This window comes from Chlorocebus sabaeus, chromosome 1, assembly GCF_047675955.1.
Source record: "Chlorocebus sabaeus isolate Y175 chromosome 1, mChlSab1.0.hap1, whole genome shotgun sequence".
NCBI classification, from domain to species: domain Eukaryota; kingdom Metazoa; phylum Chordata; class Mammalia; order Primates; family Cercopithecidae; genus Chlorocebus; species Chlorocebus sabaeus.
In genome coordinates, this window is record NC_132904.1 from 34,834,210 (window position 1) to 34,861,310 (window position 27,101).

The 27,101-nt window shown below is 38.2% G+C and overlaps 1 protein-coding gene across 2 annotated transcripts; it reads left to right on the forward strand.

Annotated features, from left to right (window-relative positions):
• Positions 1–735: 735 nt before the first annotated feature.
• KCNA4 (potassium voltage-gated channel subfamily A member 4) lies at positions 736–26,330 on the forward strand. 2 transcript variants are annotated; one of them, XM_008003556.3, is made up of 2 exons: positions 736–1,186; positions 4,316–26,330. In XM_008003556.3, exon 2 carries the CDS (start codon positions 5,096–5,098, stop codon positions 7,055–7,057), a length of 1,962 nt encoding a protein of 653 aa, XP_008001747.1. In that variant the 5' UTR covers positions 736–1,186; positions 4,316–5,095; the 3' UTR covers positions 7,058–26,330. The 2 variants fall into 2 exon arrangements, with proteins under 2 accessions (XP_008001747.1, XP_037855476.1); XM_037999548.2 differs by lacking the exon at positions 736–1,186 and adding an exon at positions 1,904–3,104.
• Positions 26,331–27,101: the final 771 nt, after the last annotated feature.

Consider the following 27,101-nt stretch of genomic DNA (forward strand, 5'->3'; position numbering starts at 1 on the left):
CTCTTCCCCCGCCTTCCAAAGCCCCCAGCCCCTGGCCCACCCCGCGACTTACTCATCTCTCCAACCCTCCTCCCCTAGGACTGCTGCCTCCCGTGCGCAGCCCCTAGCTTGGGCCTGATTCCAATTTCTGTAACATTCCCCTGCCCGGGGTTGAACACAGGTTGAAAGTCGGTCTCCTCCGCGCCCCGGAGGCCCAACCCCGGCGCTGAAGCCGCTCAACTACTGTGTACAAGGGAGGCGGAGACTGAGGGATCTGCACGCGCTGGCAGGCACAGGAGGGCTCCCCGCCAGCGGCCTCGCCGGAGATGCACCCGCCTCCCAATCCAACAAACCCGCTTTGGGAGGGGGTGGGGTGGGGAAAAGAAGACGGGGCTAGAGGGGAGATATAGAGAAAGCAAGTTAGGGAGAGGAGATGTCCCAAAGGACCCCATTTTCGGGACTGCACCTCCCATTGGAGCTCCCCGCTCCCAAGTCCTCTGGGGACTCCCGCGCTGCCGTCGAAACCCCTATTCCGGCCCCAACGGGGACACTTCTCCAGGATTTGCTCCTCGCCTCTGGGGACCAGAGCCAAAGACTCCTGGAATTGATCCCAGATCCTGGGAGTCGGGGGGCCCAGCCGGGGTGCGGGGAGTCGCGGCGTCGTGACTGCGCCCGCCCCGCCGCGCCGGGAGGCGCCCCTGGCGACCGTCGCGAACGCCACACCCTCGGCTCGGCCCTGGCCCCGCCCCCGCCCGGCGCGCGTTCGCGGCCAGGGGAGGCGTGTGCTGCTCCCGCAGCCAGCGAGAGCCAGAGAGGGATGGATGTTGGAGGAGGAATTCGGGCTTAACAAGTGATCGCTGCTGTCTAGGATTTTGTTTCTTTTCGGAGGAACCTTGACTTCCTTTCCCAGGCAATTCCTCCTGTGCTGAACTCCAGAGGAACCAGGAGTCTTGGGGTCTTCTCTGGGGTATCCCCGACCCCCACCCCAGACTCCAGCCGTGAGAACCCTGTGCACCCCCTGGGCCAGGCAACAGAACTTGTTCCGTGGATATTTGGAGCCTCTACCTGCCAAACCCGAGTGATTCCTTTTACCACCCCCCTCACTCAAGATCATTCTTCCCCTCCTCCAGCTGTTGCAGCTTGAGGGGGAAAAACAAGCCAGCCGGTGGATTTTCTTTATTTTTATTTTTCGCCCCGCCGGGGAACGGTAAGTATGATACCTTTTTTTTTTTTTTTTTTTTTTTAAATCTTTCCTCCAGCTTCTTCTTTTGGCTGTTAAGAAACAGTGGACATTTGAGGGATAAATAATATCGGGAATGTGACAGAAGGGCATGAATGGAAGGTGGTTAAAAATAAACCAGGAGGTGGGAGAAGGGAGGTGCGGATGCTGCGCGGCGCTCCAGGGGGCCAACAGTTGTTATTTTCCCAACCCCGGGGATGCGGTGAGTGCGCCCTGCTTAACGTGCTGGAGCGGGAACCGAGGTCTGGAGGCGACGGCGCGATTAAAGATGTCGTTTCCCAACGAGAGGGGGGTTAAGATTTAGCATCGTTTCACCTCCTCCCAGCCGCACCGGTTCCCTTCTTTTGGGAACAGCCGGCGAACGAGTCTGAATTGCTGCCTCTCCCAACGTTTGGATTTGCGTGCATTTTCCGAGCATTTGAGCAACATACATAGGGGCTGCATAAATGGCGTGCGTTGAAGTGTGTATTTCTCACGGTATTGGCTTCTCTGATTCCCTCTCTCAATTTCTCTTCTCTCTCTCTCTCTCTCTCTCTCTCTATCTCTCTAAGGTTCGGGTACCACCCTGACACTGACACAGTTGCAGGAATTAGCACTGAGAGACGAATAGCCTTGATGTTGGAGGGGTGAGAGGAGGAGGGGCGGGATGCTTGGCTGTTGTTTGGGGGCGCCGGGATTGGGGAATAGGTAGTCTGCAAAATCCTATTAGTTTAATGGTGTTAAAGAAGAAGACAAATTCCTCTGCAAAGATCTATATCATAAAGGCTCCTGGAAATTGGCTTGAATAGATTATCTTAACAAGAGTACCCTGAGAAAGAAGAGAGATTTTAAACCAGTCTGATTTGCTGGGAGGAATGATTTTTCTTTTCTCTTCTTTTTCTTTCTCTCTCCTTTTCTAGATCAGGGATAGTGAAATAACTAGTAGATGATTAAAAGGAAGGCAATCTGTTACTTGTAGGGTGGAGGAGGGAGTTAGATAAACGAAGACAAATAATCCCAAATAAATAAATAAATATGAAATTATTTGGTGTAGAGCAGAAAGAGGGCAGTTCTAGAACTCCTGAAGAGCTGATGGTGAATTAGAAGACTCTCTAATTTATGACCTTCTGGGAGTCAGTTGGGTGGGAGGGCAGGTGTGTGTAGTACTCAACTATACAGGAACTTGGGTTATACTGGGGCTTCATTGAAATTATAATTGTTTTGGGGGAGTTGGGGAAGAAACTGAGCAAACTCACAGGCTATTTGGTCTGTACCAGTCTTGAAAGGATGTTGGCCTGACACTCCACGGTGAATGTCACCCCAGGATGGTTTTGTAAGTAGGGATTTAGTAACTCCTTGGGGGTAAACATTTCAGAGTATGAGATGATGTTAGGAGTCAGGCAAAGAAGGGAGATGGCATGTGAGAGGCCCTCAGTGGTGTACTTTCTGGAGTTTGTGTTGCAATCAAATGCCCTCCTTGCCCTAGGAAAATGTGTATGATTGGGAAGGGGTGTATGATTGGGAAGACCTCTGTTTGCCACTTCCATGCTTGTCACTTCATAAAATTTAGTGTGTTTAGGCTGCTAGGCTGACAGGATCAGCAAGGAGCAGCAGGTGGTCAAGAGCTGAATCCTGTTAATGGCTTCAGAAAGCCATTTCTCTTATGCTTTCCAAGTGCTTCCAGTAATAGAAGCTGGTAGATGCCCTGAATTCTGACTATCATCATTCTCTCCAGTTCTCTGGGTTACTCCCTGCATTCTTGGAAGTCCTGTTGAACAGAGTACATGGAAAAATCAAGAGGAGACAGGAGATTTCGATGGGGGCTTTTATAGGACCTGGCTGAGGAGATGAATTACCTGGATCTTGGGAGAGCAAACTAAGGAAGAAGAAGGGCCAGGAATAACAGGTGACAGAGGGAGCAGATTGGAACTGCAAGGGACATGCAATTCGGAAGTGGGAGATTGTAAATAAAAGTGGGCAGAGAGAGAGAGAGAGGACGGGGGATGTTAGGGATGTGGATTTTATTGAAGTGGGGGTAAGTATGATAGGCTAAGAATGAAGTCCACACAAACTGACATTTTAAAAAATAAGGAGATAGCACCTTGAGCAGAGTGGAGGAGGAACCATTGAGGTGAACATGGAGCGACCGCCAAGGAGAGAAGATGGTTATTAGAGATGTGGAAACTGGCATTAGTTCCTAGCCTGTGGGTGGTAGAGAGTGTTCAGGATTCAGGGGAACAGAAAAACAATGGGGACATGCGGTAGGGAGTCAGGCAGTGCCAACTTAACAACGGCCACTGGTGAGTCTCAGGATGTACTGTATGTCCTCATGTCCCATCTTCCCCTACTTTAGTTAGTGGCCTAAGGACACAAACACTTGGGGCTGTGTAGACAGACAATAAAAACGTAGGTTGCTGTCACGTTATTCATAACTGCTAGTGTTTATTGTCATTCATTAGGTAAAAGGCACTGTGATATTCTATCAACATCCATTATCTCATTTAGTCCTTACAAACATGAGATGGGGGAGGTTGTGTTATTATTTGTACTTTATAGATGAGGTGACTGAAGTGCATTCAAGTGGTGCTGCCTGCATAAAGAATAAGAATACTGTTGTTGTTGTTGTTTTCTTTTTTCCGACTTCCCCAATCCTGAGTCAAGATAGAGAGGAGTGGAAGGGCACTTAATTCAGAAACACTTTATGAGTGGAAATTTTAAAAATTGCCTTGAAATAGATGAATGATGGAAGCAGCTGTAAAGTCACAGCATTATTTTTGTGGAATGAAGAGAGTGACAGTGAGAATTAAGACCTGGCATTGGTGAAGGGGAAGATAGAAGCAAGAGCCATGTGAGCCATGAGTGGAGAGAGGAAAAATAATTCAGTTACCATAAAAATAAACTGAGCTGAAATAATATCTGAAGAAGAAGGAAAGAATGATGTTTAGTGAGTGAGAATAGTGTGCCCCATACTCTTGAAAATGTATGGGTGTTTGGTGTGTTATGTGACTTTCTTGAAGAAAGAGAAGGATGTGTATGTGAAGAGAAATGCTCACTTTGCTCTTTATGATTTGTTTCCTTTTTACTTTTCTCCTATGCTTGTTTCCAATCCTTTTTCAGGTGAAGTGCTTCTTCTGCATGATTTTGGCTGAAGAATGCTCTGCATTTCCTTGATTTCTATGGAGACCTCAGAGCTGGTTTTGCTTCTGCTGACACCTCATCTAGCACCTTCTCTACCTCCCAGGGTCTTTGCCTCTATCTATGGTTTGGCATTGTACCTGGGTCCAGGAAGCCTTTGATGAACTTAAAAGGAGAGCCTGGAGAATCATCCTGATAGACTGAGTAGAAATGGCTGGACATACTTCAAACCACATCTTAACATGGTTCGAGCCATCACTAGAAGGCAAGTGCTAACAGTAAAGGCTTATTTGCATTTTATTTAAATTTAATGGACTGAGCATTGGCCAATTTCCATGGCAGAAAAATGTATTTCATTTTCTAGGCACAACTTCTGGCTGTCAGACACTTGCTGCCTTTGAATCTTGCAGCATCATCACTAACCACATCCCAGACATATTTCCACATCTCAACATCTACCCCCAAAACATAGGTGTCTGAGACACTCCAGCATTTTCGGACTTCTTAGTCTTGAGAGTGCTAGGCTATTTATCTCGACCAGCCAAGCTCTGGAGAGCAATGTTGAATCCCTGAGAAGAGGGAGCATGGGGCGTGCTGATTTAAAAACAGAAAATGCAAAGTTGGACTGAAAATATCCTTAGTCTTCCAAGCAATCTGCTTAAGGGTTCCAAACTTACCTTAATTTGGTGAGAAAAGAAGCTGCCCTATTTTTCTTTCTTCTTCTTCTACAACTGGAACCAGCCATTTCCGAAAACCACCACCATGGAGGTTGCAATGGTGAGTGCGGAGAGCTCAGGGTGCAACAGTCACATGCCTTATGGTTATGCTGCCCAGGCCAGGGCCCGGGAGCGGGAGAGGCTTGCTCACTCCAGGGCAGCTGCAGCAGCTGCTGTTGCAGCAGCCACAGCTGCTGTTGAAGGTAGCGGGGGTTCTGGTGGGGGGTCCCACCACCACCACCAGTCACGTGGCGCCTGCACCTCCCATGACCCTCAGAGCAGCCGGGGTAGCCGGAGGAGGAGGCGACAGCGGCTTGAGAAGAAGAAAGCCCACCACCGGCAGAGCAGCTTCCCTCATTGCTCTGACCTGATGCCCAGTGGTTCTGAGGAGAAGATCCTGAGGGAGCTAAGTGAGGAGGAGGAAGATGAGGAGGAAGAGGAGGAGGAAGAAGAGGAGGGAAGATTTTACTATAGTGAAGATGACCATGGGGATGAGTGTTCCTACACGGACCTGCTGCCTCAGGATGAGGGCGGTGGTGGCTACAGTTCAGTCCGCTACAGTGACTGTTGTGAACGTGTGGTGATAAATGTGTCAGGCCTACGCTTTGAGACCCAGATGAAAACTCTGGCCCAGTTTCCAGAGACTTTGTTGGGAGACCCTGAAAAGAGGACTCAGTACTTTGACCCTTTGCGCAATGAGTATTTTTTTGACAGGAACCGCCCCAGCTTTGATGCCATCTTATATTATTACCAATCAGGAGGCCGCCTGAAGAGGCCAGTCAATGTCCCCTTTGATATCTTCACTGAGGAGGTGAAGTTCTATCAGTTGGGGGAGGAGGCCCTGTTGAAGTTTCGGGAGGACGAGGGCTTTGTGAGAGAGGAGGAGGACAGGGCCCTCCCTGAGAATGAATTTAAAAAGCAGATTTGGCTCCTCTTTGAATATCCAGAGAGCTCCAGTCCTGCAAGGGGCATAGCCATTGTGTCTGTCCTGGTCATCTTAATCTCCATTGTCATCTTTTGCCTGGAAACCTTGCCTGAGTTTAGGGACGACCGGGATCTCGTCATGGCACTGAGTGCTGGTGGGCACGGTGGGTTGTTGAATGACACTTCAGCACCCCACCCAGAGAACTCAGGGCACACAATATTCAATGACCCCTTCTTCATCGTGGAAACAGTCTGTATTGTATGGTTTTCCTTTGAGTTTGTGGTTCGCTGCTTTGCTTGTCCCAGCCAAGCACTCTTCTTCAAAAACATCATGAACATCATTGACATTGTCTCCATTTTGCCTTACTTCATCACACTGGGCACTGACCTGGCCCAGCAACAGGGGGGTGGCAATGGTCAGCAGCAGCAGGCCATGTCCTTTGCCATCCTCAGAATCATTCGTCTGGTCCGAGTATTCCGGATCTTCAAACTCTCCAGGCACTCCAAAGGCCTGCAGATCCTGGGCCACACCCTCAGAGCCAGCATGCGGGAACTGGGCCTTCTGATCTTCTTCCTCTTCATTGGGGTCATCCTCTTTTCCAGCGCTGTGTATTTTGCAGAGGCGGATGAACCTACTACCCATTTCCAAAGCATCCCAGATGCATTTTGGTGGGCTGTGGTGACCATGACAACTGTGGGCTATGGGGACATGAAGCCCATCACTGTGGGGGGCAAGATTGTCGGGTCCCTGTGTGCCATTGCGGGTGTATTAACCATTGCTTTGCCAGTGCCAGTGATTGTCTCTAACTTTAACTATTTCTACCACAGAGAGACTGAAAATGAGGAACAGACACAGCTAACGCAGAATGCAGTCAGTTGCCCATACCTCCCCTCTAATTTGCTCAAGAAATTTCGGAGCTCTACTTCTTCTTCCCTGGGGGACAAGTCAGAGTATCTAGAGATGGAAGAAGGAGTTAAGGAATCTCTGTGTGCAAAGGAGGAGAAGTGTCAGGGAAAGGGGGATGACAGTGAGACAGATAAAAACAACTGTTCTAATGCAAAGGCTGTGGAGACTGATGTGTGAATCTCTTTCTCCACCTGCCACTGCCCCCCTCTCAGCATCTCCAAATATATTTATGCATAGAGAGTGCAGTTATGAAAATGAAATATGCAAATGATCCAATGCATACAGTAGTACACTATTTAATGGTTATACATGGCATAATTGTTACTAAACTTGTATTACATATCAAATAAATGATACATCTTCAAGAAGAGGGAGGCTTAAATAGGAGCAAATCTATCTTTATATTTTTATTAGAATGCAAGAATTTTGCACATTAACTGGAAAAGATGTTGACAGTAAAGATGGAGAGAGAGAGAGTGTGTGCGTGTGTGTGCGTATGTGTGTGTGTGTGAAGTAAATTCTCAATGTTAGTAATTGTGCAGTCATGGGAAAAGTTGGCATTTTGAAGTATTTACTATGTAAGAACTAATGAATCTGAGCAGTCATTTATCAGTGCTTTAACAGCATATCGTATGTCTTTGGATTCAGTAGTTGTTTTTTTAAAAATTGTAAGAAATACTGTGTAGAGAAAAACGAGAGTAAATTATTTAATAGAATATAGGTCACAATTTTATCTTGGATTTAATTAAAGTTTATTTTTAACTGGAAATTAACTTTTAAAAAGGCTTCAAGGGCCTTTAGAAATTGATTATATTTTGTTATTAATTTTGGGAAGATTTAACAGCAAATGTGTAACATAGAATAAGTGAAATTGGAGAATATGTAATAAGTTTTGTTTGCAGGTAACAGGACTGGATTTTTTTTTTCTTCTTTGCACTACTTTATATGCTGGAGATTGAGAGAGACTTCATACTGTGAATGTTTACTAATGTAACAGTTCAATGACAATCATTGGAAGAATGATTTCTTTAGTCTTATTTTATTGTTTTCTTTTCATTGTGTGAGACTAATGACCATGCAGATAACATCACATGATTCTCTTCTCTTTTAAAACCTAAATAACTGATTGACAAAGGAATTATGAAGTAAAATTTAGCAACTGAATCTTTTGAAATTGGTCTGTTACAATGATGCTTCTGAAATCATACTATTTTATATATTCTTCTGCCTTTTAACTCCAGAATAATTTAACCAAAGTTAATGCATGCACTGAAAGAATTCTTGAAGAAATAAGATGCCAAGCAGCTACAGTGATTATGGCTTAAAAATTTTCTATTAAATGTGAAACATAAACGCTAGATTTATTAAGTTTATTTTTTTGTGCAGTTATATAAGAACAGAATTTGGGGATTAACCTCAGATTTTTACGTTATATTTGCTAAAACGGATATAAGGAAGAATTGTGTCAAACATTTCGTTTCAACATCACCATCATCATCTTTATTAAAGGAGTTTATGACACATATAACTGCATTTAACTCATGACAAAGCATTCTGGAATGTGAGATAACAACTAGTGATCAACCTTGCACTATTAAATCATCACGAGGTATAGGTTAGAAAACTCGGAATGCATAAGAGGCCTTTTTCCATAATGTTTATTTAACTTCTATTCTTTATAAAATGATTGTCTTGGGCTCTGGTTGGTGGGGGAGGGGGAAAAACAAAACAAGCAACACTGCATACACTATTTTGGCACATAGTGAACTCTGGTAACTGTGAGCTAAAGACAAGCAAACAAACAAACAGACCTAAAATAGCCTTTCTCAAGCTTTTTAAAATCCAGGCCATCATTTCATAATTACATAAATCCTACCTCTCCTTTAATGGTATTTGAAATTCAAAGTAAATTCAACATTAGGGTTAAAAGTAAAACTGCATCCCCCCTCCACACTTTCCCCACCACTTGTAGAGAAACACTCTTCTAGAACACCTTTTTGATTGACTGTGAAGAACAAAGATCAATAGAAGACAATAGAGAATGATAAAACAAAATACCATCTTACAATAAGATTTAAAAGATAGTGTTTTAATACATTTTGGATTTGGGGCAAAAATGTAACAAGTGTCAGACTAGGGGTAAGGCTATTTGGACTGGTTATAATTCATTTGGAAAAATCACTTAACATCTCTGTAGTCAAATTTCATGATTGGTAAAAAAGAGGGCAAATGAAGCATGTTACATTACAGAGTTATGCCAAACAAATGAGAACATGCAAAACATCTGAAATGTTGAGTTCCATACAAATGCCTGATGTTATTTCTAAATTGTTTAATCTTCCTCTGGGAGAAAAAGGGATTTAGAACCCAGAAGCATACATCTACTTCATTAGGATATTGTAAAAATTATGGGTAATTGCTTTAACTCTGCAGTCCTTACAAGAAGTTGATATGCAGACACAAGATAGTCTATTGCTGATAGATTCAGGCATGCTATAGCATAGAAAGTTGACTCTGTGAACAACAGACCATGTATCTTACAATATAGCCAACTAGGTCAGATTATATCTCAAAATAATTTAAGGGCTGTTCAGTATATAAGGGATGTTTATTGAACTTTCTGTAATAGCAATGACAATGATTTGGTTATGTTTGGAAGGGAAATGTACTGTATTTCATTGTTTCTATAATACCTCCTTTTAAATCTGAAAGTTATATTAAATTTGATTGACAAAAGATATTATATTGATAATTCTGAGAATCCAGGAAATGTAGTCATTTGGGGCTTACCTTTATTGCACATGGCTTTTTTTTTTTTTTTTTTTTTTTCCTGGATGAGAAGGTCAAGAAGTGACAGACATGAGCTTTTAAACCAAATATTATTAGGTCATCTTACTAAACCCATGGTTTCTTTCGCCCTGCAAGATGCATTTATTTTAGGGTATCTGGATCTTGATCCCACACTGAGAAGGAAGCTTTTAAGCCCTCAAGACTTGTATGGGGGTACTTCTATATGGAACACTTCTCTTATAAGATAATTCATGAAGTGAGGACATCTAGTGCAGTTGTGAATTCATAACATTTTTCATAGTTGAAACTAGTCAAAGTGCTTTAGAACCATTTGTAAAAAATGTATACTGATGAATATGCTTTCAGGATGTATTTGTAACTAATTTAGGAAACTGTATCTTAGAGGCCACTATACACATTTTGTTGTAAGATAAAAGGGAAGTGACCTTCTTTAGAGATCCTAATTCTTGGGATCTAGGATCCTTTTATTGCTTTTCAGATGATAATAGATGTTACCAAAAGCACACTCTTTGAGGGTCATCCTAATCAGAGTCTTTTCAAGGGTGGATGCATTGTTCTCTCTTGCAAATGCTTGGAAAGGAAACTGTTATGCATAACAGTTATGGGGAAGAAAGGAGGAATAAATAGTCCTTTTGAATTTCTGTGAAAGGGAGCCAGTGGGTGCTAGAGGAATGACAGCTGGTCTAGGGAGTCAAGAGAGCTGGCTTGTTAATCGTGGGCAAATCGTTTCATCTCCTTGATCCTCTGGAGTGTGTGTGTGTGTGTGTGTGTGTGTGTGTGTAGCTAACACCGGGGTATTGGGCTACATTATTACTTGTTTCATTTTAGTACTGCAATTCTACTGTGGAGTAAAAGAAATGTCAGACTAGCTTGATATTTTCTAAGTACCATTCAAGTCATATCAGCTTGGATTTTTTAGTAAGTAACAGGAGCAAAAATAAATAAATAAAAATAAAAATCTCACTGTTAGGTTAACCGCAGAACAGGTGTTTGAGTTTTTTCGAATGTGGACTAAGCTGAATGAATAGGATGTATTTTGAAGCTGTTATTCTAACAACTTCTAAAGGGAAGGGATTCATTTAATGAAAAATAACTCTTCAGTCCTCAGTTGAATTCATATGGTGAAAGTTGGTAAGTAAACATTTTGATGTCTTGCTTTGTTATCATGCAGTCTTGTCTGTAAACAGTATTTTGACCTGTGCGAGGGAACTCATTTTATGCTTAAACACATGTAGTGTTTCACAAGTGCTACTGCATGCTTTGTCAAGTTTGTTTTAAACAGGATCACTGAAGCTTCCTGAAAATTTTTTCATTAAGCATGTGTTGAAATAGAACCCAATATATGAAAAGAAATATGTAAAGAAAATACTCTGAACTAGGATACATATTTTCCCATTTTAAAAAAGTCAATATTAACCAATGGAAAATTATTTTTAATTACATTGGAATCACAAACAGTAGCCCCCCTACGTTCCAACAAATCAGAAATTGTGCTCTTCATTGTGGTTAATATTCATGGTTTGGATGAGCCTTTAGTACTAACATTGCAGCTATTGCTAGGGAAAGTGAGAACTACACCTAGATTCACTTCACATTTTTAAAATGAACCTGTGGTGATGTGCTCATGTGCAGGGAACAGTGTAACATCCTTCTTTATGTGTGTGTATGTGTTTTTATTGATACAGTTTAAAATGATTACGGGGTATCATTCAGCGACAAAAGGGCCTGTTCCAGGAAATCTCCTCGACCCAAAAGTCATTCTGAATTTTTCAAGGGACATTTGATGTGGATAAAAGGTACCTTTTGGTTTTCCTGCCTGTAAAGAAACTTGAAGGCACAGGATCTTCCAGACCAATGTAGCCGTTGCAGGTTAGAAGACAGCATGCTACTTTCTAGTATGGAAATCAGTATTCCTATTTGAGAAGAAGGTTGTTGGAGTGATTGTGTTCAATATTGAAGGAGGAAGAGCTATTTTTTGTAATAAATGGGAATATGTACTTCTGAAAAGTAAATTAAGATTAGGACTATGATATGAGTTTTATTTCTGGCTTGGTTTTGTTTCCATAGCAGTCCCAATTTCTCACAGTGTCTTCTTCATAAAAGTATGCTAATACATGTCAGACCATATGGCCCCATTTGAGGTTTAGAAAATATGGTCACCTTATTTATGGATAAATAAATTAATCCCAGGGAATAAGTTGGTTGCTTAAAAACATGGCACATATTTAATGAACAGTGGCTCTAAGTGAGATTCAAGCATCCCCCTTTCAGGGCTGTGGGACAGGAATAAATGGATAAGGCAAATAATGTGCTGAATATGAAGTCGTGCTGTCATCTTGAAAAGCATATTCCCTGATTCACTGGAGGTAGTGTCGCTGACCTAAGGTTCAGCTTTTTGGTCCATTTGTTGTCATTGGTGTCTTGGAAGGAGATTTTTGCATCCAGGGTGCCAGGAACTAAATGATTTTTGGTAGTTGATCCACAAATAGTCCATTCTTGCTTCCTACCTGCAAGCAATCTGGTTTGTAGGTTATCCGTAGTTGGTTTCTCACCTGAGGCTGGCTTTACTCAGGTTCAGAAGCCTGTTGTCTTGTGTTAAACAATCAGTCCAGAAAAGGTAAAATTATAAAAAGATAAAACAATCCGGTACAAAGAAACAACAAAAACACTAGAACTAGAAAGCCAAGCAAAACCTAAGTGGGAAGCCAAATCTGTTGTTCAAACTGTTACATGCACTAGAACTAATTATGCAGGATTTTGGGGTAACATTGGTCCTACCTCTTCACCATTAGCAGAGATAGCCAAGAGGTGACTGTTGTGATGGAGGACATAAAACAGAAATAACCTGCCCCATGAATATATAGGTTAACATTTTCTGTGAAAATGATAGAAATGCCAACTTACCTTAGCAGTGGTTTTAATAGTAACTATTAGGAATGACTAATAAATATGGAAGATATGCTGGTGTTTTCCCCAGTAATTAGTATTCATTAATATTATGTGGAAATGTACTTGGATTGTTTCTCATGATTCTGTACATCAAGGGCCATTTCAAAGTCAAAGAGCCTGAAGGCATTTTTATTCACAGCTACTTAAGCTATTGGCTGTTGAGGGGCCAGTTACCTCTTAAATCAGTCAAAGCAGTTAAATAAATAGTCCCTGTGGATATCAACAAAAGCTGTGTCAGTGCTAAGTCTAAGAATTGTATTTGTTTCAAAATAATTATATGAATGTGTAATATATTCATATGTTAACATATATTATGTATTTTACATTCTGCCAACAACTATAAGCAAAATGAATGAGGTATTGAAAGAGACTTCTCAAAGTGAAGTAAAAGTGTATAATTCTCATTAGTAGGAAAATGCATGTGTTTTGGAGAAATGGTGAGGCTGGAGGATTAAAAAACCTTTCTTTACCCTTTAGGTTGGATTTTTGTGCCCTATAACCACAATAATACTAGTCCTAAGCTCTGAGACATTCCATAAGGGTATATAGAGTTTCATTCCCAGAAGACAGGGTTAATTTTTATGCTGTATGGAACATTGCAAAATGTTGATTTTATTATTCTCATTATATAAAGGATGCATATAGCATGGAAACTAGACTATATGACCTGTAGAACTACTGTGTGTTCGTTAGAAATAGAATTACTAGAAGCCATTATCTTTCTGTATTTTTTGTGGTAGCTTTTGTTTGATGTGAATTACTTAATTCTCTCAGATTCAATTGCCCCATTAAAAGTTTCAGGTTATTGTTGCTTTTGGTGAATGTTCCAATATCTTTCTTAGGCTCTGAGGGCACACAAACAACCATTCAATAGTTGGAAAATAGCATATCTCTTGGAGATTAAGGTGATATTACCTGAACTCTCTCTATGATAGCAGCCACATTAGTTAACATGGAGGATGTATGTTTTTCTATTTATAAACTTAATGCACTTGTACCTGAATAGAATGATGATTTCCCTAAAGAACACTAATGTTGTTGATAGCATCTGAGTGAGCCATTTTTCCTCCTGTCAATTGGTAGGGATCATGATCCAAATGAGGCTTTCATTTGCTATCAGGCAGAGAAGGAAATAATTAATGAAGCTCCCACTGGACTGAAATCTATCAAGAAGTGATGGAATCTCTAGGGAATGCATTAGAATTTTTATTTATTTACTTGCCATTCCTAGTTGGTGTCATTATGGCATGACTGTTGGGGAAAGATATTAATTTTAGGATTATTTACCTAATACTAAAATGACTTGATAAAAAGCAATTCAAAATTATAAGTATTGCACTATCTTATTAGCTTTAGGAATATTTCCAAAAATTTTAAGAATTTAATTTGAGATTTGGAGATTGCAATAGTTATTTGGAGAGAGATGTATCCAAAGAATAATGATTCACTTTTTCAGATTTCTTGAGAAATCTGAGTTTTATAAGCTTTGCAAGAGAGACTCAAAAAGTCTCTCAACTTTTAAAAATTTTGCTGCAACCCTGTCACATTTCAGAATTCCTCTTGAGAGGAAAATGGTACCTCCTTTATTTCTTTTGTGTGTGTGTGTCTTTTTCACATTCATGATTAAATTGGTGGATTTTATATAATCATTATCTTCTAGCAAATTAAGTGAAAGACTTGGATACAGATTGATTAGAGGATGACAAGATTGTCTGATAGTCTTTCTTTGCAACATTTGCTGTTGATCAGTTTAGAAGCTGATCTCATTATATGTGAATTACAACACAGAGAAATGGCTATGTACTATACTATATTAGAATCTAAATGACAAAGCATGAATATTAGGAATAGGATTTCCTTTTGAGTTCCTAGAAGTGTTATTAGAGCTCTTGACCCATGTCCTCCAGATCTTATCTAGCCAATGAGAATTTAGCAAATTCCTTTTTTTTTTTTTTTTCGTAGAGTAGTGACAAGATATAAACAGGATCAGTGCCAGTTGGGAGATAGGGACAGGAGCAGGGAGGTAAGCAAGGTACAAGGAGTTATGCCTAAATGAAGTCACTAATTTGATGGTGCAAATAGCTAGGTCAGTCTAAAAACTGCTTCATTTTGTCATGCTAACTATTAATTTTTGTTAAACCAAAGAATCCAGGAAAGTGAATTAATCTCTTAGAGTAGGTATATATGTGTATATGTCCAAATGTTCCCTTTGTTCTTCGTCTTCGAGGGCACTGACATATGAAACCATAAAACTGCTGCTGGGAATTAAAACTATATGTCTCATTAAGGATAAGATTCACCTTTCCCTTTGGAATAAGGGACTCACGTCTTTAGGAGATTACCACTTAGACATTTACGTTTCAAAGGGAGAGAATTCTCCCCCTTACTCTAATATAGAATGTCAGCATGGCAGTACATTCAAGCTAAGATAGAAGTAAGCAACCAGTAGAAGCCCTGAGAATGAATGTCACTAACACAGAGCTGAATGTTGTGTTTATGTTGGTTATTGCTGGTGCGCAATTCTTAGAGGAATGGAAAAATCATAAAATTTGTGCAACCTAATTAGAACTCTGCCATCATATGCTCCTTGCTGATTTAGCTGCTGCTGCTGCTGCTGCTGCTGCTGCTGCTGCTTCTCATCCACACAGAAAAGAGGTGTCATTTCACTACTAGAATCCACATAGTTCACAGGTTTCAAGGCAGTGTGAGAAACAGTGGAGAAAGAAAGGGTTAGATTCGATAGATAAGGATGAAGCAGCATACAGTATTTTAAGGTGTGAATCATCTTGTGACACGAGACTATTTTTACTCACTCAAGGGACTAAGCAGAATCTTTGGATGGGAGAAGCTCTGTTCAGGAATTACCATTTCCTTTTTGTATGTCTATAGTATCACTATTAGAGATCAGTCTAGTCTAGCAAGGGGATAAATTCTTCCGTCATTGCTAAAACAAACTGCAAATTACATGTTGGAAACATTTTTTTCCTTATTTCGGTTAAGAAAAATTGTAGTTGTTTTATAAGCTTTGCAAGAGAGATTCAAAAAGTCTCTCAACTGTCAAAATTGTGCTGCAACCCTGTCAGATTCAGAACGAAATTCAAGGTAGGAGAGTCTAATAGAACTTCAGACCAAATATAAACTTGTTCAAAATAAAGTATCCAGAGATCTCCTTCCAATCTCTTCCCCCATGTAAGTTTTTGTTTGTTTGTTTGTTTGTTTTTGTTTTTGTTGTTTTTTAACTGCAGATCTAGACATGTAAAATGTTTGGTTTTCCACTTTCCCTCCAGCTTATCTCATCCCATTCACCTTTGCATCAACAAAAGCCCAGATCAGGAAGGCTTTTGCAGTCCCTGTTTGCAGATTTCTCAGGGAGAGATTTTTATGTGTGATTCGGGTAGACATCTTCCCATTTTATAAATCAGGTCATGCCAGTGCATATCCAGAAAGCTTCTACAACCACCTGCAATGTGGGTCTGTTATGTTCTGTTGTTATGTTAGCTATTTTCTGCCTATTACTGAACAGCTGGGATTTTAGAAACAGCTGGATGATTAGTTGTGTTTTTTCCATTTTTCACCCAGATGCTTTATTACTGTGTAGAAACAACCCCAATGTGGAACAACCTGGGAGTATAATAGCAAAAATCTGCTCTGATGCAACTGTTGTTATTAGGAATTGAATCAAGAAAATTACAGGCAAACAGTTTTGACTATTGTCTGCTTTACAAACATGTTTGATACAGCATTCTCATTTCCATTTCTAGGCAAAATGGTTTGATTTAGCAACTTTAAAATGCCTCTTCCATTATTCCTTAGGCTATCGAAGCTATGCTTTGGCTGTTAAGGTTTATTTGCTTAAGGGGAAATGTCTATACACAATGAGGCACCACCTGAGTTTTCCATTCACTGCTGGCAAGAGGAGCTGACAGAGGCAGGCAAGCGACAGTCCTCTCACTCGCCACAGTCTATTTTTAGGTTGGTTCCTTTGTGGCTGACTTCAGCCCTGATGGGATGGATTGACATTCAAAGACAATAAATACTTTATTATGACGATTTGCAGATTTATAAAACTGGATGGTATTGTGAAAGCGACAAATTTAATTCAGGTGCTGTTAGTTGGTTCCTTACCCAGGGCTAAAATTAGAATAAAAAAGATGCGTAGACGCCTTTTCCTTTTCTAATTATTCTTTCAACAGATGTTTGTTAAGCTTGTACTAGCTGGCTAGGCTGTGTCATGTACCCAATCTCTAGATGTACTAAAATTTCAGAGAATTACAGTTCATGTAAGGATTTTTTTGAGATATATATTCCTTTTTCTAGATAGCAGGATTCTTGTTTATTATGATGATTCCTTTTTCCCCCTTTAGAATCTGTATGTGTGGCTAGGTCTGCTTTCTCCTTGGGGAGTGAATTGCCAGGCATCATGCTTTAATAATACTTCCTTTTTATAAGTTCTATCTTGTTTCTGTTATGTGCTTCATTTTCTGTAATAGCTTCTGTATAAACTGCAGAGTAAATGGGCCTGAATCCAACTTGCCAATTTTTTATGATTCTTGCATGAGCAAGAACAATACTCAGTGTTTTCAAATAGCAGAGGTGATTATATGAACCGTATTTACTCCTTTTCATTCCTGTAATGTATTTCTTCTATTCACTAACATGTGATTAAACTATAACTCAAAGAAAGAAGCAGATTTAACTGAAATATTAAACATTTGTAAAGCAATAAGCAATCTTTTTTTTTTAATTTCAAAGTAATTTGCTATGACCATGGTTCTTCTTTCCACACAAATACATATATATATATTTTTAAATAATAACCATCTGTATCTTTCTATTTGGGAAAGGTTTGAGTGACATTGATGATTCCTTTACAAATTCTGGCTTGACTAAAAACCTGAGTTTATTTCTTGGATGCATGTGGAAAGGTTTGTTGTTTTTGTGGATATTCCTACTACCTAGGCAAACCAAATGGAATTGCGTTAACTACATGGCTAAGTTAGGACAATTGAGGCCAACTTTAGGGATTTTTCCCAGGTGCCTTCTATCTGCACTGATCGATTTCAAAGGTGTTTGCTCAGGTTTCCATTTGCTTTTAAGATAATGTCTGATACAATAAGTTAAAGTTAAGGCTTTACCATTTGAAATACAGTTGTAATAACATTTTTAGCTGTCCCCAACTAACTTTAATTTCTTAAGAACAACTTGAACTTCTATGAAATGTATTTTAAAAAACACCTTGTTTGTTTTCTGAGTGTTTCAGGACTTATATTAGAGTCCCTGGCTTTTAGTCTTCATTCAAGCCAAACAACCATGATCTTTAATTGAATCTGCTTCTGTTGGAAGCCAAAACAATTGGTGGAGTCAGTGAAGAAAAGAAAAAAAAAAAAGAAAAAGCCAAGATGAATGTCTGGCATTGTGAAACCATTGATTCAATTCTGCTTCATTAAAGCCATTAGAAGCAAACAGATCCTGGATTGTCTTTAACTTTGGGCATTTTTCAATTGCTATCTACTCTGTCAAGGAAATACCTTTAATTGTAAAACCATTATCGTATGGGATATTTAGTTTTACTTTGGCAAACTGCAACTATTTCTTGTGCTTTAGAACTATGACATTCTGTATATTAAAAATGCAAATGAAACCATGATTTTTCTATCTTAAAATGAAGGCATTTTTTTCCTTCACAATTTTTCATGAAATCTATTTGCAAACTTGAAAATGTATGTTAACCAAAATTAGCTGACACACAGTTAATACTTGAAGATTTTTAGACAAATAACTGCGTTGCTCATTATTACTATATGAAGAAGGAAATGACTTACAATTTTTTTACACACTGGAAAGTGAAAATGGAAGGCCGTATATTTATTTACATTTTCTGAAAAAGACCAAAGGCCATATACTTATTTAGATTTTCTAATGGATATTAAAATGTTCTGTGTGATTCATTCAGAAGTTCTTCAATGGATGTCAAATACATTTGAAATATGTCAGTCAAAGGGTACAAAGGCTCAGATAGGAGGAATGAGTTTGACTTTTTTTTGAGATTAATTCCACAACATGGTGAATATAGCTAATATTTGAGTACTGTACATTTCAGTAATGTTAAGAGAATAAATTTCAAATGCTCTTATCACAAAAATGTTAAACATTTTAGGTAATGGACAGGTTAATTAGCTTGATTTAATCATTGCACATTGTATTCAAAAATCTTAACACTATTTTATATTCCATAAATATATACAACTATAATTTGTCAATATATAATAAACATTATAATTTTTTACACCTAACTAGAAATGTAATTTTGAAATGTGATATTTCATTGTATAGATTACATTTCTGATATTTAAAATACATTTATATTATGTAATATTACCCTATTAAAGGCCTGTTTTTTGTTTTTTAGCATCCTAAATAGCCTAACAGGCTATGTGTGAATGTTGTGAAAATAATTTGACAGTTTTAAAGTCTATATCCCTAGAATATCAGTTATGTTTTCAGAAGAAAATACCTTTTTATGTTCCTATTAGAATAATAAAAGTTAAATATCTTTAACCTTGATTTTAGATTAGGTAAGTATTAACATTTACATTAAAAATAGGAGGAACTAATAATTTGTACAGATTGACCCCTGAGATATTAACACATAAGACAAAATTCCTCTTTTCACTGGCTATTTAGTGCAATTTCTCAGTAATCTTTTTTTTTTTTGTCTTTTAAAAATTTCAAGCACATTATTTCACTATTTATTACAACCTGGTCATACTATTTATCAAAACCTGACTACTGTGGAGAAGTAAACCTGTTGCTCTCTATAGAATAGTATTAAAAGCATTTTATGTAAAACTTTTACCAGAAACATGGTTCCATGGCAAGTATTCAAGGACAGTATTAGAGACAACCCCAGGGTATATAATGGAAAGTATAGACATCTTAAATGATTCAATTTCATAAAAAAGTCTAGGTTCTTAGCAAGTTGAATGATGCCATAGCTCTGTCTTTTAAACCGTGCTAGTTACCAACTGTTAATTAGTAGTGTACGGTCAAATAAAAAATTGGGGATGAAGTACATCAGTATAGAGGTTTTGCTGTTAAATAAAATAATATTTTTATTTTAATTTTTGCTATTCATCCAAGCAAGTCTAATTATAGGTAATTCTTGGTATTCTAACTAACAGATAACAAGTGCAAGAAGTTCAAAACTGGATTAATCATGAATAAAGCAAATTTGCCTTTTATGTATTTATGCCAGAAGCTGTACCACAAACCTATTATCTTATAATTTTTATCATTAGCCTGCTAATATCAGCACATTTTAATAATTTGTTAATTTTCAGGGATGCCTAGGAGGTAAATGCAACTAGCTAAAAGTTAGCTGATGGGCAGACATGGTCATAGAAGTTTCCCATCATCCATGGCTACTAGTTTTATGAACATAATTGTGCTTAAAGCTTTTGCCATATTTCTGCCATTTGTCAGTTTCTCAGAGAAGAAAGGTGTAGACAGTTGTAATTTTTTTTTTCCTATTCTGTTTTCGAAATGGAGATCAGGTAGCAATGGAGTGTTTGGAAGAAGCAGTTGTCTGTTTTTGTAGTCTTGGCCACATATGTTGTTTGTACAATTCAAGACATTCATTCTTTGGTGGATAAAGTGCTTAATGAATGCTTGTTATCTCCGTGAAGTATTTTAAAAGAGCCTCATATACAGCCAAAAAAACAGAGTCTTCAATTGTATTCATGCTAACGGAAGATAAGCTTCATCCTTAGCCAGGCTTCGGCTACTTAAGGACATTGGAGACTCAAGGGGATGGGGTGTGGTCTATGCATTCCAGCAATTTGTAAGATGCTCTTGGAATATTTCAATCGTGCCTTTATATTGATGAAGCTGACCAAATTATTTACTCATGGCTTTTGTGGATGCTGTGCAATTGTTTTTACATTTTTTAAAAAGTGCTAATTGAAATATGTTTATCTCATGATATAAAGTAACATAATATGTACTAATATAGTGATCACATGTAGCCATGATAGCATGGGATTATAATGAAAAAGAGTAACAACTCTTGTAATTAAGACTTAAGAAGTTATATTAAATAATTTTTTACTATAACATTCCTATATTATGTTTTTAGTATGTAAAATAGGGACAAAGTGTTTTGTTATCTGAATTCTCTCCAGCTCCTTTTTCGCTATTCATCTTTATCCTACCTCCTTATAATTGTAACATATAGTGTTCAGATACAACGTTCCCTTGTATCTGAGGATGATACATTCCAGGACCCCCAGTGGATGCCTGACACTGCAGATAGTAGTGAACTTCTATATAGTATGTTTTTGTCCTATACATACAACCTATGATAAATTAAACACAGTAAGAGATTAATAATGATAGCTAATAATAAAATAGAACAATTAGTATAGTGTAATAAAAGTTATGTGAATGCGATCTCTGTCTCTCACAATATCTTATTGAATGGTACTCACCTATTTTTGGACCAGAGATGACCACAGTAACTGAAAGAAGCCACCAAAAGTGAAACTGAGGTTAAGGGGGAGATTACTGTATTAATAATTTAGGTTTGAATTGTGTTTTTCTCCAAGCATAGTATCACTGCCTTTCTCTGGTAGGTACATCGTTTGCTACATTGCTTTTGTGGATACTGTGCGATTGCTTTCAGATTTTTAGAAAAGCACTATTGAAGTATGTTTATCTCATGATAGGAATAAAATATAATATATAGTAATATAATGATCACATGTAGTAGCCATGATGGTATGGGATCATAATTAAAAAGAATTTCAACTCTTGCAATTAAGGCCCAAGAAGTTAATTTTTTTTACTATAATATTACTATATTATGTTTTCAATATATAAAATAGAGAAAAGAGGAAAAGGAGATGTTTTGTTATCCTAATTATCTCTAACTCCTTTTTCCCTGTGCATCTTTATTCTACCTCTTTATAATTGCTATGTAGTTAGCAAAACTATTCCTCTTAATTGCTATGTAGTTAACAAAACTGTTGTTACGTAGCTTTTTAATTTTTATTTCATCTTTTTGCTGTGATTTTGTGTCTACATCATATTTTATTCAATTGATGTACATACATTTCTTGGTCATTTTAGTATATTTTCTAGATTGCTTTACTTTTAAACATTATACTGTTATATTATTTAAATCAAACTATGATGAATGTTTTCATAAAATAATATATATATTTTTTTACTATTCTCTAGGTTATCTTCCCAGAGAAAGTTGTTTTAAATAAAGAGATTTTAAGTTTAAATGATATTGCATTCTTTTACAATATAATATATTAATAATAAATCTAGTGGGGCGTGAAGTAACTTTTGAAAATTATTCATTTGCTGTTCTCAGTAGTTGAACAAGCATTAATTATGTAAGTATTATCAATAATGTAATACCTATATGTTGACCTCAGCTTTGCCTGTTCATATAGCAAATTGTTTTCGATGATAAGTGTTGCTTGAGCAGCTGATGACAACGTGTTCCTATTTGTTTTCTGCTCTTTTACTGCAAGCAAACTCGTGCACCTTTTTCATTTGGCTCATGGTGATCAGGTTAATTATGTGTCTCTGTCTCTCCCTGTCTTAGCTAAAGGTCTTGCCTTCAGCTCTCTAATCTCTTTTAATTCTACCATCACTCAGTGGCTTGATTTGTCCTTGAGACAACATAATGTCCTGAATTACTTAATCTCTGTATGGCTTGTGAATGGTTTCCTAGTAATTTCATGAAGGGATACTTAACAACTGGACACTGTTTTTATCTTCAGTTGTTTCTCCTCTTCGTTCTCCTCTTCCTTCTTCAATTTGTTTTCTTTATGTGTCCTAAATTGAATATTGAACTTTTTGCTGACTTGATGATTCAATACTGAGGCACAGGTAATAATTGGGAAACCCTGGGCACACTTCTTTCTTACCTACTTGAAATTGGAAGATCTCTTAGAAGAGCTTAGAACTGTTTAGATGAAACTTACCATACTATCTCCTGGTAAAAGAATTGAGCTGCATAGACTACTGAGTTTTATAGAGAATAAATATACATTTTTTATTGTAATTGTTTTTGGAAATAATACAAGTTATTCCTGAGAATAATAATTCCTGTTCTTGAAGAACAATCTCTGTCTGACTATCTTCAACATTTTAATGAAAAAGGCTGGGGTGGAAGGAGCAAATAATTTTTTTTCTTTCCAATGGCAATTAAAAGCATATTTTCAGCTCCCTTTTCCGGAGTTCCTGAAAGATTTCTGGAATCTTTTTAAAACTCTACTTTTTCTGAGCTTTGAGCCTATAATTCTTTACTATGTTTCTTATTATCTGCTTATCTTTGGGATTGCTGGTTTGGGGGAACTGATCCAATTTTATAACTGTTGTTTCCAATTATTCCCGGAGCCATCTCTTATGCTAGGGAGATACTGTAGAAATAAACAAGTTTCTTTTTCCCTTTTAACATTTTTAATCAATGTATGATATCTTGTAAACAGCTCGCCAACTGCCTTTGTGAATTCTTGGTTTTTTAAACCATGAGATACCCCATAGTATCTTGGGGCCTTAGGGGTCAGCCATTTCAATGAAGAGGCAGTAAAGCCAGGAGCCAAATCTCAGTTTCTACAACGAATGAGTAAACAAAGAAATTAGAACGTTTTAACTAGCTAAATGAGAAAGTTAAGTTATGAATAATGCTTGTATTTTTGAAGCCTCATCAGTTGTGTTTGGGGCTAACTACAGTGGCACAGCAGTTCCAGTTGTTAAATGTTGAAATGCATTTGTATTGGTTAAGTAGTCAGCTGATGCTATGGAGCCCAACAAGTGTCAGTTTAGGCTGTGTTTAGCTGGGTGTTTCTTCTTCTGATATAACCAGAGTTCCTGCATATAGCCACAGTCAGCTGGCAGGTCTGCTCTTGGCTATTCTTCCCAAGGTGGCCTCAAACACATGCCCGGAAATTGATGAAGTGACCAAACCACATATCTCCAGCATCCAACAACATAGCTTGGGCTGCTTCACAGGGCAGCTGGGTTCCAAAGGCAGCAAGAGAGGGTAAACATGTTCCAAGTACTTTTCAAGCCCCTGTCTACATACTGTTTGTTAATGTTCCATTAGTCAAACAAATTACACAGCCAATTCCAGATTCAAGGAGCGGAGAACTAGGTTTCATTTTTTTGATAAGAGAAGCTGTGAAATATTCGTTGACATTTTTCTTCAGCTCACAACAACTTTTTGTGACCATTTTTCTTCTCATAAAGAAACTAACCCAGAACAAATATTTTAAAGATAGCTATTCTTGTATGGGGAAAGTATGCATGGGAAGAAGGTGAAATATTTTAATTTATCCTGCTTTTCAAACTTTCTTCTGCCTGATCAATCCTGGGACATTTATGGACTCTAGATTATATGTGTTTGTGAAGGTATTATTTTACAAAATATATTTTAAAATTATTTCTCTCTATTAGGTTTTTCTTTTTAAATTTCTTTCCTTCCTGAACAAATTATAAGTTTCAAGAGACAAAGGATTCACTGTTTCTTTTGGTGTTCTTCCCTAGCCTGGGGCCTGAACATCATTGTTATTTGCTAAACTCTACGCTCCACTGGCTGTATATAGATGATAATTTCACATTAAGCATGATTCTATCATTTTGTTATATTTGCTTGTGATTCTTTGTACTTTTGAGTAGTTGTTTAAAGCAAGTATTTGAAAAATATAAATCTTTGCATTAATACATCTCTACTACCTCTTTGGGCCCTGAATTTTGGTCAGTAAGATTGCTTTCTCTGGTGAATTTAAAGCTCATCTTGCATCAAATTTTATTAGGAAGTGTGTATCCAACTTTGGATCTATTTTTTCATTGGTGGAGCACAGGAATTTCATCGACCAGTAGACTGGTTCTAGTATACTGCCTATGAAACATCTAACAATGCTGTATCACACCCTACAAGCCATTTGATATCTATTAACTGTAGTATCAATCTTATAACAATTTTTTAGGTGATTCCAGAGCATTCATATTGGCTAAATGCTGATGTTAATAATAGCTGTGTTATACTTGGTACTTCTCTTGCCATGTTCACTATATATGTGTTGTACTTATAGGACAAAAAGGCTGGTATTTTTTCTAGTGTACCTGTGAGGAAATGACTTGAGAATTATTATGTTCTTTCTCCTCCCCATGGTGTAAAGTTATTTTTCCAAATGCATTTGATAGTATTATATATTAGCAAATTATTTATTTTTCAGGAGCTCTGGAAAATCTTTGGTGGAACAGATAGATCCATTTATTTAGAAAGCTTCTTATCATTACCCATAGTCACGTAGTAATAGTTGCTTAATTATCTCCTTTGCTATGGTTGTATCAACACATATGGGATTGTTTCTTGTTCCCCATGGCTCAAAAGTCTAAATTCTTTGTTCCTATCCATAAAAGTTTTTGAATGCTTCTTTTGTTATGTTTAAATTTCATACCTGAGAATTGCCTATTTATTTCCAAATAGCTATTTGGTGGCAAAGTCAGTGCTTTGGGTAGCGTCAGGGTTATTTAATAACCAAAGGAAATCCTTTTTTGTGTATACTTTCATCGGTTAAATTTCTCACAGAGCCATCTCTCTATACATACAATGTAGCAGAATTCTCTTAGTGTTCTCTGGATGTATATAAAGTTTGTTTATTTATTTTTATTTTTATTTTTTTGAGACAAGTCTCCTAGCCCTGTCGCCCAGGCTGGAGTGCAGTGGCGCGATCCCGGCTCACTGCAAGCTCCGCCTCCCGGGTTCCCGCCATTCTCCTGCCTCAGCCTCCCGAGTGGCTGGGACTACAGGTGCCCGCCACCACGCCCGGCTGTTTTTTGTGTGTGTGTTTTTAGTAGAGATGGGGTTTCACCGTGTTAGCCAGGATGGTCCCAATCTCCTGACCTCGTGATCCACCCGCCTCAGTCTCCCAAAGTGCTGGGATTACAGTCGTGAGCCACCGCACCCCGCCATAAAGTTTGAATAATAGTTAGAATAAGTATGTTTTCTAAACACTTGTTTACTAGATAATATGCATACTCATTGCTTGGTGCGAGTGGCTTCATTTAATGTTCCATTTTCAGGGATTCCTAGGGGAAGATAATGAAAAGTGTAAATTTTTATGTAATGAGAGAAGAGAGTAGTAGTAAAAAGTTACTTCATAAATTTCCCTTCTGTTTTCTTCTTGAACGTTTGTTTAGCTTTTTTTTTTTTTTTTTTTTTTTTTTTTTTTTTTTTTTTTTTTTTTTTGAGGCGGAGTTTTGCTCTTGTTGCCCAGGCTGGAGTGCAATGGCACTATCTTGGCTCACTGCAACCTCTGCCTCCCAGGTTCGAGTGATTATCCTGCCTCAGCCTCCCTAGTAGATGGGACTACAGGCACGTGCCACCACGCCTGGCTAATTTTGTATTTTTAGTAGAGATGGGGTTTCTCACTGTTGGTCAGGCAGCTCTCAAACTCCCGACTTCAGGTAATCCACCCGCCTCGGGCTCCCAAAATGCTGGGATTATAGGTGTGAGCCACGGCACCGGGCTGTTTAGCTTTTCATAAAGAAACAAATAGCATACTTACAGGCCACTTCTTGTATGCTCTTTGCCCAATGATGTGGCAGCCAATATTAGTCAGAGAAAAAAAAAAAAAAATCCAGGAAAGAGAAGCGGTGGGGATGACAACTGAGGGATCTAGAAGACTTTGCAATATGAAGTATTTGTCAAAAACAAAACAATTGGCCAGACTTAGACTTCTCTTCCGTGTCCTTTACCATGTTGATGAAACCTTTAGTTATATCTCTTTATATCACTGTAAAATGTGAATGATCACATTCTACAAGTAAAACGGGAGCAAGAAATTGTTTTCTTGGACTGCTTATTGCTTGTAGTGCACTCATCTGCACTGATTGTCCTGATTATGAGGTCTTCTATGCCTTGGTCTCCTCCCTTCTGACAATACGGATCAGTGATACCTGATCCTCCCACTTCCCCAATGGGTGTGAAGTAGTAGAAATGACAGTTGAAGCTCTAGAAATACTGGCCACACCATGCAAATTCAACCTATTAATTCTATTATATTTACGTTTCTTAAATAGCCTACTAATTTTTCTTGGAAAATATGTCAACATCAGATCCAAACCATTTTTTAAAAATTATTTCTCCTTTGAAAATCATCTTTATTGAAGTATAAATTATGTACAATAAACAATATCCATTTAAAGTGTACAATTCAATGAATTTTGACAAATGTATACACCCATGAACTTACCACTACAATCAACATACAGAATTCTGTCATATCCAAAGTTTTCTTCTCAATCGGTTCCTCCCTGGCTCTCAGATCTCTGGCTCTAGCAATCAATGAAATCTTCATTTCGTCACTTTAAAATAGTTTGCAATTTCTACAATTATGTATAAGTAGTTACATGTGCTGTAGACTTTTTTGTTCCTGGC

Bases quoted from the DNA above. Each gene is read 5' to 3' on its own strand.
- KCNA4 (XM_008003556.3), top strand. From the start codon at position 5,096: ATGGAGGTTGCAATGGTGAGTGCGGAGAGCTCAGGGTGCAACAGTCAC.